The sequence below is a fragment of the Syngnathoides biaculeatus genome, chromosome 4 (assembly GCF_019802595.1).
Source record: "Syngnathoides biaculeatus isolate LvHL_M chromosome 4, ASM1980259v1, whole genome shotgun sequence".
Classification (NCBI taxonomy): domain Eukaryota; kingdom Metazoa; phylum Chordata; class Actinopteri; order Syngnathiformes; family Syngnathidae; genus Syngnathoides; species Syngnathoides biaculeatus.
In genome coordinates, this window is record NC_084643.1 from 14,172,328 (window position 1) to 14,186,209 (window position 13,882).

The window sequence follows — 13,882 nt, forward strand, 5'->3', positions numbered from 1 at the left end:
AACAGTGGTGAGGCCAGCCATGATGTACAGATTAGAGACGGTGGCACTGAAGAAAGGAAGCAGAACTGGACGTGGCAGAAATGAAGATGCTGAGTTTCTCGCTTGGAGTGAAGAGGTTGGATTGGATTAGAAATGAGCTCATAAGAGGGACAGCCAAAGTTGGATGTTTTGGAGACAAGGTTAGATAGAGCAGAGTTAGATGATTTGGACACGTTCAGAGGCGAGAGGTGAGTATATTGGTAGAAGTGCGCTGAGGATGGAGCTGCCAGGCAAAAGAATGAGAGGAAGACCAAAGAAAAGGTGGATGGATGTTGTTAGGTCAGTTGGTGTTTGAGAAGAAGATGCACGAGATAGGCTTAGATGGAAAAATATGACACGGTATGGTGACCCCTAACAGGACAAGCCGAAAGAAAAAGAAGATGGATCCTGCCTGCTTTGGAGTTTGTTCGCGTTGCGTAAATCCTCAATAGTGGGTTGAGTCGTGCCGATAATCCGTTAAGATGTATAGATTGTCCGTTGCAGTTGGAGTTTGTCCTTTTTGGTGGCGGCCCCAAACCAGACTGTCATGGAAATGCCCCCAAAAAAACTCTTTTCAAAGAATAAGAAAACAGCAGTTCCTTGCTAACCATCATCGAGTCATTTTTCGAAATCGCCGAGTTTGTTCCCCGAGTTACTCATCGGCACACTCTATGGAGCGTAGAGGCAAAGACATCGGAGGAGCACTTGAGGCAGAATCCAAATTAAAAAGTTAAACTCCGCAGAGAGGACACAGACAGGCGCTCCCGTGAATTCATCTCATGAAGGTACGCTCCTTTCCCAATAAAATGGATGAACTTCATCTTCTGACAATGACTTGCCAATACTTTGGACATTCTGCGGCTCTGTTCTTCACGGAGACTTGGCTTTGTAAGGACGTTCTAGATGTAGCGGTAATACTTCCTGGCTTTCAGCTTCACTGGGCGGATCCCATCGCGGAGTTGGCAGAGTAATTGAAAGGAGGTAGGATATGATCCTGTATCAATGATGAATGGTGCACGGACATCACACAATTTAGCAAACAGTGCATCCCACTTTTAGTCATTATACTTGAACTGTAAGCCATTTTACTCGCTGCATGAGTCTGCATCTTTCATCCTTGTCGGTGTCTATTCTGCTCCAATCTAGCATGAACGCAGCACTGCTAACACTTGCGGAACAAGTAAACAAGTGAGAAAAAAAACGAGACTCACCCTTCATTATCCTAGAATATTTTAACGAAGCTAAACTTGAAAATGAACACCCAAAATGCAAGCAGCACATAAAATGTCCGACAAGGGAAAATAACACTGCTGCTCACCGCTTGCTGTACTTAATACCTACATACAGGCAAGCACTTAAATGTGCAAAGCCTTTTGTAAAATCAGTTAAAAAGTGAACCAATGTGGCACAATTAGAACTTCAAAGCTGCTTTGACTGCACAGACTGGAGTGTCTTTGAAAATTCGGCGTGCAGCCTCAATGAATTCACGCATATTGTTACCACGTATTGTGAGGAGGTGTGTGTACCACCTAAAACTTTTCACACGTCAATAATAACAAGCTGTGGTTTTCATCCAGACTTGGGCAAATCTGGCAGGCTAAAGAGATTGCATATCGTAGTGGGGACAGGGCCCTCTACAATCGCACTAAAAACCAGCTGACCAAAGAAATTAACATTGCAAAGAGGGACTATGCAATTAAACTGGAAAAACACCTCAGCCCTAATGACTCCAAATCAGTTTTCACAGAATACATCCCTCACTAATTACAAGCGACGTTCACCCCCGGTAGAAAACAAAAGCGGGCTAGCCGATGACCTAAGTAGCTTTTACTGCAGATTCAAAACAGACACTTCCAAACTACACACCCACCAAGCCACACCACAAGCCGCACCACCTTCCACTCCACCGTTTAACATCCATGAATGCGACGTTAGACAGATCTTCAAAGAACTAAAGGCCTGTTGCCTTGACATCTGTGGTCATGAAGTCCTTTGAATGCCTTGTTCTGGACGACCTCAAGAGCGTCACAGGTCTCAAATTGGACCCACTGCAGTTTGCCTCCTGAGCTAACAGGTCTGCGGATGATACCATCAACATGGGTCTGTACTTCATCCTTGAAGATCTTGACAGCGACGTAACCTATAAGAGGATCTTCACAGAACCCTAATTGGGAGACAAACATCAACTCCATCCTTAAAACCCCAGCAAAGGATGTACTTCTTGTGGCTTCTGAGGAAGCACGGCCTGCCACAAGTGCTGCTGAGACAGTTCTACACAGTGATCATTGAAGTTGTACTGTGCACATTCATCACCCGTCTGGTTTGGCGCTTCCACAAAAAGGACAACCACTGACTGTGTGTATCAGATCTATTTGTAAATATTGCACCAGACAGAAAAGATGAACGAGTGATCTAGTGCTAAAATAAAACAATTGATCTCACTGTTCCAAAACAGGAGAGTTTATTTAAAAAAAAAAAAAACAGGCACTGAATATACTGTCAAACATTTTGCACCTTGTATCGAAAGGGGTCAGAATTTTTTCATGGTAAATTAAATATCTCTACATACCTTTGCTTTTCCTAAGAAGTCTCTCTGCTTGAGCTGTTCCACATCCTTTTTTCTTGGACGAAACACCACACCCTCAGGTACCAGGAGAGGCGCAATTATTTCTTTTCTCTGTTTTAAAAGAGAAACATCCTTACTTAAAGGAATAACCTCTGTTGTTTTAGCTAATCAATGTTAGGATGAACAAACAGTAGCATAACATAATAGTAGACCAGTGGTGGAAGTAGTAGTAGTCGTAGTAGTAGTAGTTGTTGTTGTTGTCATAGTGACCACTATTAGTGAACGTTATTTCAAAACAAACATTTCCTGTAGTTGTTCACCAGGTTTGCACACACTGCAGGAGGGATTTTGGCCCACTCCTCCACACAGATCTTCTCTCGATCAGACAGGTTCCTGGGCTGTCGCTGAGAAACATGGAATTTCAGCTGCTTCCAAAGAGTTTCTATTGGGTTTAGGTCTGGAGACTGGCTAGGCCACGGCAGAACCTTGATATGCTTCTTACGGAGCCTCTCCTTGGTTTTCCTGGCAGTTCGCTTCAGGTCATTGTTATGTTGAAAGACCCAGCCATGACCTATCTTCAGTGCTCTGACTGAGGGAAAGACGCTGTTCACCAAAATCTCACAATACATGGCCAAGTTCATCCTCTCCTTAATACAATGCAGTCATCCTGTCCCATGTGCAGAAAAACACCCCCAAAGCATGATGCTACCACCCCCTGGCTTCACAGTAGGGATGGTGTTCTGTGGATGGAACTCATCATGCGTCTTCCTCCAAACACCTAACACGTTAGTGGAATTATGACCAAAAAATAAAATTTTCTCATCTGACCACAAAACTTTCTCCCATGACTCCTCTGTATTTTCCAAATGGTCATTGGCAAATTTAAGACGGGCCTTGACATGTGCTGGTTTAAGCAGGGGAACCTTCCATGCCATGCATGATTTCAAACCATGATGTCTTAGTGTATTACCAACAGTCACCTTGGAAACGGTGGTCCCAGCTCTTTTCAGGTCATTGACCAAGTCCTGTTGCGTAGTCCTGGGCTGATTCCTCACCTTTCTAAGGATCATTGAGACCCCGCAAGGTGATATCTTGCATGGGGCTCACTCTGATTGAGACTGACCGTCATGTTTAGCTTCTTCCATTTTCTAATGATTGCTCCAACAGTGGACCTTTTTTCACCTGGCTGCTTGGCAATTTCTCCATAGCCCTTTCCAGCCGTGTGGAGTTGTACAATTTTGTTTCTGGTGTCTTTGGACACCTCTTTGGTCTTGGCCATGTTCCAAGTTTGAGTCTTATTGATTGTATGGGGTGGACAGGTGTTTTTATGCAGCTAATGACCTCACACAAGTGCATCTGATTCAGGATAATACCTGGAGTGTAGGTGGACTTTTAAAGGTGGACTAACAGGTCTTCCAGGGTCAGAATTAGAGCTGATAGACAGGTGTTCAAATACTTATTTTCAGCTGTATCATACAAATAAATTTCTGGATTTTTCTTTTTAGATTATCTCTCTCACAGTGGACATGCACCCACAATGAGAATTTCAGACCCCTCCATGATTTCTACGTGGGAGAACTTGAAATATAGCAGGGTGTTCAAATACTTATTTTCTTCACTGTATAAGTGAACATTTTTTATGACATCCCGTCACCATTGTTCTAATACATTTGTGAACTGAAATTACTATTGGATTCAATCAGTCCACTGCCCTTTTACACAAAAACTAGTGACACTCACCAGGATGTTATCCAAAGCCAGGTCCAAGTTCCCCCCTTGACTGTGTGACAAGAGAATATCTCTGGCTTGCTCCCACTGGTCCATTCGGCAGTACACAGCTGCTGTATTATGTAACACCTAGGAAACATTTCAAGATTAGGCTGATGCTTCCCTATGTTAAACTGGATCAATCATTAATTGATTCCAAAATGTCTTTTGAACACATTCTCTACTGAAGAGACTGGTATTTATAACTTCATTAAACACTATTTTGCCGTGTTCACACTTTGTATTTCCGTAGTATGAATGCAGATATGACTGTGGTTTGTTTAACATAATCATGACCGTTGTCACCACAGATATGTATTGATAGACATGCATTTTGAGTTCTGTGTAGACGCTAAATTATGGAGGTCAAAGTTGTTTGGCCATTCCGTGTGTGGACAGTGAGACTACCAGAGGATCAATGATGCCACATAGGTGCATCAGTTACCCGAGGAGCTACATTGTGTTGACGTACTAACACATTCATATGTCAATTTCCTCAGTAAGTGCCAGTCTTAGTCTTAAAGGGGTACATTCCTAATTACAAACACCGCACACCACCAGTGTTTTAATTAGCAACACAGTCTGGGCAACGTAGAGCAAAGAGAGTTAGACATGCTGCTTATGTTTACTCGAAAAAAATATGATAAAAAAATGTGCTGTTGCTTGAATGAATGTTGGGGTATGTGAATAATCGAAGAAAAAATGGTGAAACTGGATGAGATTTTCTCTTTTTTGAGTAAAATAGGTCTGGTCTGAAGCCAAAGTAGAAAGTACAAGATGAGATGATGTATAATGTTAAAATTCCACCTTAACACAGCCTGATCGATGATAAAAGCACAGACAATACAGTGCACAAAAAGCTAACTTGTATTTTAAATATAGGAGGCAACATAACATTAACCTTAAAACTGAAAGCATCATTCAGCTTTCAACATGCATTGCTAAAGATATTCTGCAAGCAATAATTCAATTTTACACCTAAGAACAACAGACAGGAATATCATCGTGGGTTAAAAAAAAATGAAACAAAGTTGGAAGCGATCCTTCAAATTTATAGTTCATAGTTGCCTTGGTTTCGTTATTTTTTTGTTTTTTTGACATTTTCGTTGTAAGTTTGGAAAAACAAAATTGTTCTTAAAAATATTCTGATGGGAATACAAATGCTATAATCTGAATCTTTGAATCAGCCATGTAACTTCAATGGATAACACTGATCTGACCACAGTGCATATGTCTGATGTTGCCCACGGTGGTCAAAGGGAGGGCTCACAGGCTGAGTGTGTTTGCTCAGATGTAAAAAATTAGAGGGAACGTTGGTCTTGACATTAATTTACATGTTACAAGCTTCTTCACGTACTGCGAGCACATTTACGTCAAACGTCATCAACAACTTCAGTTACGCTGATGTATTATGGAGGACTAGATGTTAATAACTCTATTCATGCATATTTCGCCTTCGATGAGGCTCTGCAGGATATTTAAATAAGTGATGAGACCCTACGGGTTATCAAGTGGGCTTCCTTCCGTCATCAAGTGTTTCGCTGATAGGACCACAACACTCTCGAGAGGGTTCAGCAGTGAATCCCAGCGTCCCAGGTTTACCCCCTAGGTGCCATCAATTCTCCTAAAGGCCTAATTGGGGTCTTTCCTTTTTATCCAAGCCACTCTCTGACCTTTTCCACCGCCTTGGAGAGATCTCTGACTGCCTGCCAATGGGCCTTCCCTCGGACTCCCCTCTCTCTGAGTAGCCTGGATGTTGAGGAGGCTATAAACCATAGGTGTCAAACTCTGGCCCGCAGCCCGCAAGGCAATTTCAAATTAAAATAGAGCTGGCCTACCGGTATTACAAGTTTTACACAATTGTTTGGTTCCATATTAAAAGGTTAATTTGTTCAACCTTGGCCCAACCTTTGTTCAATTTAAAATTTTGGTCCTCTGCAGCCAACTTCCACCGAGCGTACCTCTGGCTGGACCTTCCTGTTGCACTTTGGCCGGAAGTCCTGCATACCTCAGCCGCTTCCACTCATATGCCTCCTCGACTGCCCCCTCCTAGGTCACTGTTAGCGCAATAATGTAGACGAGCTTGAGAGAAGCAGACCAAAGCACTAAATCTGGTCGTAGGGTGGTAGTTGCAATCTCAGATGGAAAGCAGAGCTTCTTGTCCAGGTCTGCCAGCTACTTCCAGTCTCATGCACTCCCCAGCTGTCCGCTGTCTGGTGGCTTTTTGGTGTGGCCGGTTTGACTGCCCCTCCTGAACAAAGAGCCTTGGTTGCCAATTGGCTGACAAGGGTGGGAGGGCGTTCACCATCATCCGCTGGTTTTCCAGAACACCAGAGAGACACATCAACACTTGGTTGTGCCGCCAGATGTATCGGCCTTGAGTAAGGCTGGTCTTGCAAAGCAACCAGGATTTGCTTCAGTGTGGCAGGACTTGGGCAAAACAGGCACTTGGGATCTTTGGCATACCTCTGGTTTAGGTTCGTGGGAGAAGGCAAGACGTCATATACAGCTCTGATGGTAAAGCTTGCCCTGAATGCCTCCTTCTCCCAAAGCTCTTTCCAGGTAATCTAACTTGCCTCCACTCCTTCCCAGGCCAACCACTGCCCTTGCTTGGCCTGCGACAGAGCTTGGGCGCACCTCTGTGCTTCCTCTTCTCAACGTACCTCCTGGAACACCAGCTTGCGCTGCTCAGAATTAGTGGCCTTGCTCCATACTGGTCTACTGTGCCCAAGCTTAAGGTCACTTCTCCCCTCCTGCACTTGGTCAACGATGTCCTTGTGTCTGAGTGCTGCCTCTGCCCGTTCACCAGAGCATCAACTTCCCAGGAAGCAGGGTTCTGTCAATTCTTTTCAGGTCACTGGCCACCTCCGTACTGAGCTGCTCTGCTTGATCCTTGTCCTTAAGAGAAGCATCGTACCACCATTCTAAGTTCTTTGCAGGCTTCTCAAAGAGAGTTGGAATTGATTGATTGTTACCAATGTGAAAATGGTGGTTTGACAGTTTTCCCTTGACGATGGAGATGCTGCTAGATTTACTCGGCTTAATCTTCATGCGAGCCAGCTCAATGTTTTCCTGGAGCTTTTTGTTAGTGCAGGTCTTGGTTGTGGTAAGTGTGGTAAGGTCATCCATATAGGCTCTGATTTGAGGCAGCCTCACTCCAGGTCTTATTCGCTGCGCACCAACCACCCAGCGAGAGGCTCGGTTGATGACCTCCATGCCCAGGGTGAATAGCAGCGAGGAGATGGTACACCCAGCCATGATTCCCACTTCCAGGTGTTGCCATTCAGTGGTAAACCCTGCTGTTGTAACACAGAGCTGGATATCCTTGAAGTAGGCCCTAAACAAAGTTGTAAGCGCCGCTAGAACCTTGAAATACTAAGCGCAGTCCACAGAAGATTATGAGGGACTGAGCCAAAGGCGTTTGCTAGGTCCAGGAACACCACATGAAGATCTCTTCCCTCTTTTTTGGCGACTTGGATCTGATGCCAAATGACGCTAGTCTGTTCTATGCATCCGTAGAAGCCAGGTATTCCTGCTTTCTGGATTGACGTGTCAATTATGTTGTTACCTCGCAGGTATTCTGCTAGCCTATGAGCAAGCACGCTGAAGAAAATTTTCCTTCGACATTTCGGAGGCTGATCTGTCGGAACTGCCCAATCTCTGATGAGTCTTTCTCCTTTGGGATAAGAATCCCTCCAGTTCTATGCCATGCAGTTGGTATCTCTCACTTCTGCCGCACAACCCTCATCAGCTTCCAGAGGAAATGCAGCACATTGGGTGTGTTTTTGAAGAGCCAGTATGGAACTCTATTGGGACCCGGAGCTGATGCAGCCCTTGCTCAACACAGAATATAGATTACCTCACCACACCTGGGTGGACTGACGTCCAGCTCGTTCTCTGGTGGATCGATTGGTGGCATATCCAGTGGGAGCATAACTTCTTAATGACAGCAGTCATCGGTGCAGGATTTTTTCAGGTGTTCTTCCAGGATGGCTTTCGTCACAGAGAGACTTCAGCTTTTTTCCTTTGCAAAGAGACTCTTCACAAAGAGGTCTTGATAGAAGCGTGATCTTGCATGCTCTTTCCTTCTACATGCTTTCCGAAGGTTTCCAGCTCTCCTCAGTGCTGACAGCCTATCCTGGATTTCTTCCTGCAACAGTTTTATGTCCTCCTTCTTCTCCTCTGTGGCTTCCTCCACAACGTCTTCGCCTGCCTCCTCTCCTTGATCAGGCGATCTATCTTTTTCTACCTTCTGGACTTTTGGAGGATAGCTAGGGCAGCCTATTTGCCTTCCACCAATCCAAATTGTTCCGTCCCATACGTATAAATGAGGTCACCCATCCTTTCCAGCTTCTTTGTACTTCTGCCTCTGATCCCTTCCAAAATGCCGCAGAGATCCATGTTGACCTTCTTCCCCGAAGCCTTTTCGCAGGCCTCTGGCCATTTGATCAATGGATCTTCCTCTCTGTGGTTGGTTGTAGTGGTGGCTTGGGTCCAGGTTGCTCTCCTGTGCCCGGTTCCTCCTCCTCCTCCACTGGGAAGAGGGGTGTTAATGTCCTGGAGACTATGGTGTGCATCCTGCTGCTGAAAGTCTGTCGACTGACTCGACCTGCTTCTCAAAAAGTAACTGTCAATGCAACCTACCCACTGTCCCTTCTTTAGCTACTGTTTCTGGCCCTGGTGAATCTTCAGGCCCTGAGTTGAGGTAACCTTTGCCCAACCACAAACGCAGATTTGGAGCTTAAGTCCTGCTTCGACCGTCGGAGCTTTATTTATGCTGATAAACGTTCTCAGTCTTTTCCGTTCCTGTGTTTGTTACCATGTTGTCTGCTGATGGGCCATCTTCCGCCCCCATTCAAGGGGTGTTTTCTTCTTAGAGTTTTCTGTTGCCATGTTGGGTGGAACCCATAGAGCAGTTGTCCTGGGCGCCTCGTGCTAGCTACCCGTGGCGGCCCCATTAGGGTATATTCCCTCCTGCCAGCTGTCTTTCCAGGCTGACCCAAGGTCTTTCTCTTGATGTCATCTGCCCTTTCACAGCAGTCACTGGTTTCCCAGATTATTAGATGTATTATGTATGACTAGATGTTAATATCCCTGAAAACATTTCTGGGCTATAACACAGGTAAATTTTCAGTATCTAACTACAATAAGTATGAGATTGTGATTTTCTTTGACTTGATCTCAGTTCTAACGTTAGTCTGTCCATATATCTAAATGCGAATGGTCATTTTTTCCCTTGGTACCGCATTTCCTTGAAGTTGAAAATTTTTCCCCTCTACATGCTTTAGGAAGATAAAGATCATCTACTGATAGCTTTTATCAATGGATTGACAACAGATACCACCGTAAATTATGGTAGATTATAACAATACATCATCTATCTATCCATCCATTTTCTCTGCCGCTTATCCTCAGGAGGGTTGCGGGGAGTGCTGGAGCCTATCCCCGCTTTCAACGGGCAGGAGCCAGGGTACACCCTGAACTGGTTGCCAGCCAATCGCAGGGCACATCGAGACAAACAGCCACACTCACAACCACACCTAAGGGGAATTTAGAGTGTCCAATTAATTTTGCATGTTTTTGGGATGTGGAAGGAAACCGGAGTGCCTGGAGAAAACCCACACAGAGGAGAACACGCAAACTCCACACAGGCGGGTCCGGGATTGAACCAGGAACCTCAGAAATGTGAGGCTAACGCTTTACCAGCTGATCCACCATGATGCCGACAATACATCATGATGAAATAAAATTATTTGATTTTATGAATATTTAGTTTTGAAAATGAATGGCTACTGACCTCTTCAAAAATGTCTGCCTGTGCAGTGTCAATAAATTATGATTATGGTATTAGGTAACAACTACATACTCGGTCGGGTATAACAACTCAGTAAGTTATTTTAAGGACTTGAGATTCCATCCCTAATCACACCTGCAACTTTATATCTGCGGGCATTACTGACCACACCCACACATTTTTCGAATGTGAGTGACTGGGATAGCCAATCATACCACCATAAATTTGCCTCAATCAAGTGGTCCTCACAAGATTTTTGACAGAGGAGTGCAAAGAATAATCAGAATTGTGTTCCAAGACCCAAGCAGCACCTGTGGCGAGCTTCAAAAAGACCTGGAATTAACAGGTACAGTTGTCACAAAGAAAACAGTGAGTAATGCATTCTGCTCCCATGACCTGTATACATGGTCAAAATGCAAATCCCATTGCTGAACATCCAAAACATATTGCTAAGGAAACTCACAATTGGTTTGAACAAGCTGGTAGAAAGGACCAGCCACACACCTGACTTGAATCTAATCGAAAATCAATGGAAGGAACTGAAGCTCAAGGTCAATAAAAGAAGTCCATGGAACCATCACAATTTGAAGAGTGCTTGAGTAGAAGAATGAGCCAAAATAATCACACCAGCTTTTGTTTGCATTAAATAAATACTGGTTGCCGTGCGGAAGCACGGTGATGCAGCTGTATACTGTTGGCCTCACAGTTCTTGGGACCGGGGTTCAAATCCCGGCCCCGCCTGTGTGGAGTTGGCATTTTCTCCCTGTGCTTGCGTGGGTTTTCTCCGGCCATTCCGGTTTCCTCTCACATCCCAAAAACATTGCATTTATTTATTGCCCTAGGTATGATTGTGATTGTGAGTGTGACAGTTTGCTGTCCCCATGTGTCCTGCAATTAGCTGGCAACCAGTTCATGGTGTACCCTGCCACCTGCCCGATGATAGCAGGGATTGGCTCCAGCACTCCCATGACCCTCGTGAGGATAAGCAGCTCAGAAAATGGATGGATGGATGGTTGGTGAGTTCAATACTTTTTGTATGTCATTTCACATTATTACACATAACTTAATTTTTTATACTATTTGTTCTACTTTCTTTATATGTATGATTAACTTGGGTTGTTACCGTCTGGTGAAATTTTCATGTCAATCACCCCTTTGGAAATATATTCAATGGAAAAAATGTTGATGTGTTAAATATGATTTTCAACCGCTGTATAACATTCTTGTCAGTAGGGTTAGGTGTGCAGGGTTAAGTGGTCTCATCATCTGAGACAACTTTTGACTTTTGTAACATTTTATTATAAGCACCTGTAAATTCAGTCCAAATTTAGGAAATGTTGAGGATGCATTGTGATCTAAAAATATTATGAGTAAGAATTGCATGTGCATGTGGAGACCCGTATCACACCTGCCAGCTGTAGAGCTTATAACGCAGCCCAAGTTGTCTATAGTCAATGACCATATTTCCTCTCAAGTGTTTCTGTGCCCAGACACAGTCAGACAGTGCCTCTTCCAACCTGCAGAAGAATAGAGAATATACTGAACTGATATAACATCATGCATATCAAATAGAGTGATGCAATGCAGAACTAAGGACATTTTAAATAATGTTTAATTCAAGAACTTCTTTTTAACTTCCGTTTAAATGCTGGAGAATTGGTTCGTAACTAGTATGCCATTCTTGTAGAGCACAATACCTTCTCCGTTGAGATAAAGCGGGCTGGAAAGGTTAGCACAGTTGAAGAAAGTGCAGAATGGTATCATTGATTATTTGCCAGGAACATTTATTTAGATTGTAATGAAAATTTCACCCCGATCCCACTCTCTCCGCTATCTAAGAAGACAATCTGATACATTACAGTTGAGATTAAGACTTTTATTTGAAAATGCTGGTGGATATTCCAAGGATTGACATGGGACACAGAAACACTGACAAATTACAGCATGATAAAACAGTAGGAACTTGGGGAGGGTTTTGAATTTTGTGTGTGATGATATAAGTAGACAAATAAGGGTAAGAAAAAAGAAAGACTGTTTGTCCAGAAGGACATTCTGACAGAGGCTTTGTGGCTTGTAAAAATGCATTTTGTCAAATTCATTTCGGTGACCATTGTAGGGCTTCTTTTCTTTGATGAAAAGGTTGTAACAATTTTGTTGGTGCTGTCTTCACAGAAATAATAATGTACCTTGGGTAAACTATGGAAAATTCTGAAAAAAAATATTCCAAGTGCAAAAAGTAAAGACACTGATACAGATATCAATTCTCAACACAAAAACTACAAAAGACTGGCCCGTGTCGTGGCCATGTACTCCATCGACCCGGTGCACACCTGCTCCTGACGGAACGAATTGGCCATGACATTGACCCAGCCGACTCAGATTCGGTGCGCAAGGCTCGCCAGCCCTGTGGGCTCTGCCTCGCCCAACATGAAGAACTTTTTCTGGTGTTTGGTCACCAGTTCGAGCACCAGGACACCATGTTGCGGCAGGTAATGGCTCCCCTTAGTTCCCTGCTCGAACCGGAAGCAGACGCAGAATCCTGGCGTATCCACAAGTCAGTCACCTTGCCGGTCCCCACCACACGTGTGTCTGCTCACCACTCTCACGTATGGAGCGATTCTTAGGGGAATCTGGAAATATCAAGCCCTTCATGACACAGTGCGAGCTCCATTTCAAGGTACAGGCAGCCGCCTTTCGCCTCTGACAAAATCAAGATCACTGTCGTTATTTCCCACCTGACACAACACACGGAAGCGTGGGCGACCACTCTGATGCGGACACGTGCCAGACGTGGATGTCCTTTGCGAAGTCCATGGAGCAAGAGTTCCTATATGTGACCCCTGAACGTAAAGCAGCAAACTCTTTGATCGCGTTGCGCAAGGCATTCTAGCGGCCGAAAGTCAGCGGAAGAAAATAAATATTTGAACACCCTGCTATATTGCAAGTTCTCCCACTTGAAAATCATGGAGGGGTCTGAAATGTTCATCGTAGGTACATGTCCACTGTGAGAGAGATAATCTAAAAAGAAAAATCCAGAAATCCCAACGTCTGTTTTTTTTTTCACATTTTATGTGTGTGAAACAGCTGAAAATTAGTATTTGAACACCTGTGCATCAGCTAATTTTGACCCCCAAAGACCTGTTAGTCTGCCTTTAAAAGTCTACCTCCACTCCATGTATTATCCTGAATCAGATGCACCTGTGTGAGGTCGTTAAACTCAAACTTGTAACATGGCCAAGACCAAAGAGCTGCCCAAAGCCACTAGAGACAAAATTGTACAACTCCACACACCTGGAAAGGGGTACGGAGAAATTGCCAAGCAGCTTGGTGATAAAAGGTCCACTTTTGGAGCAATGATTAGAAATGGAAGAAGCTAAACACGATGGTCAATCTCAATCGGAGTGGAGCCCCATGCAAGATATCAGCTCGTGGGGTCTCAATGATCTTGAGAAAGGTGAGGAATCAGCCCAGGACTACGCGACAGGAATTGGTCAATGACATGAAAAGAGCTGGGACCACCGTTTCAAAGGTGACTGTTGGTAATACACTAAGACGTCATGGTTTGAAATCATGCACGGCACAGAAGGTTCCCCTGATTAAACCAGCACATGTCAAGGCCCGTTTTAAGTTTGCCAATGACCATTTGGATGATCCAGAGTAGTCATCGGAGAAAGTTTTGTGATCAGATGAGACCAAAATGGAACTTTTTGGTCATAATTCCACTCACCGTGTTTGGA

General features: G+C 44.1%; 1 protein-coding gene across 1 annotated transcript in view; it reads right to left on the bottom strand.

The window, feature by feature from the left end:
• noxa1 (NADPH oxidase activator 1) overlaps nucleotides 1–13,882 on the bottom strand; it is a 58,316-nt gene that overhangs the window by 33,727 nt on the left and 10,707 nt on the right. The window contains exons 4-6 of the mRNA XM_061816489.1: nucleotides 11,554–11,662; nucleotides 4,325–4,441; nucleotides 2,588–2,695 (exon numbers count right to left, since the gene is read on the bottom strand). Of these exons, the coding sequence (XP_061672473.1) occupies nucleotides 2,588–2,695; nucleotides 4,325–4,441; nucleotides 11,554–11,662 (334 nt within the window). The remainder of the gene's footprint in view (nucleotides 1–2,587; nucleotides 2,696–4,324; nucleotides 4,442–11,553; nucleotides 11,663–13,882) is intronic.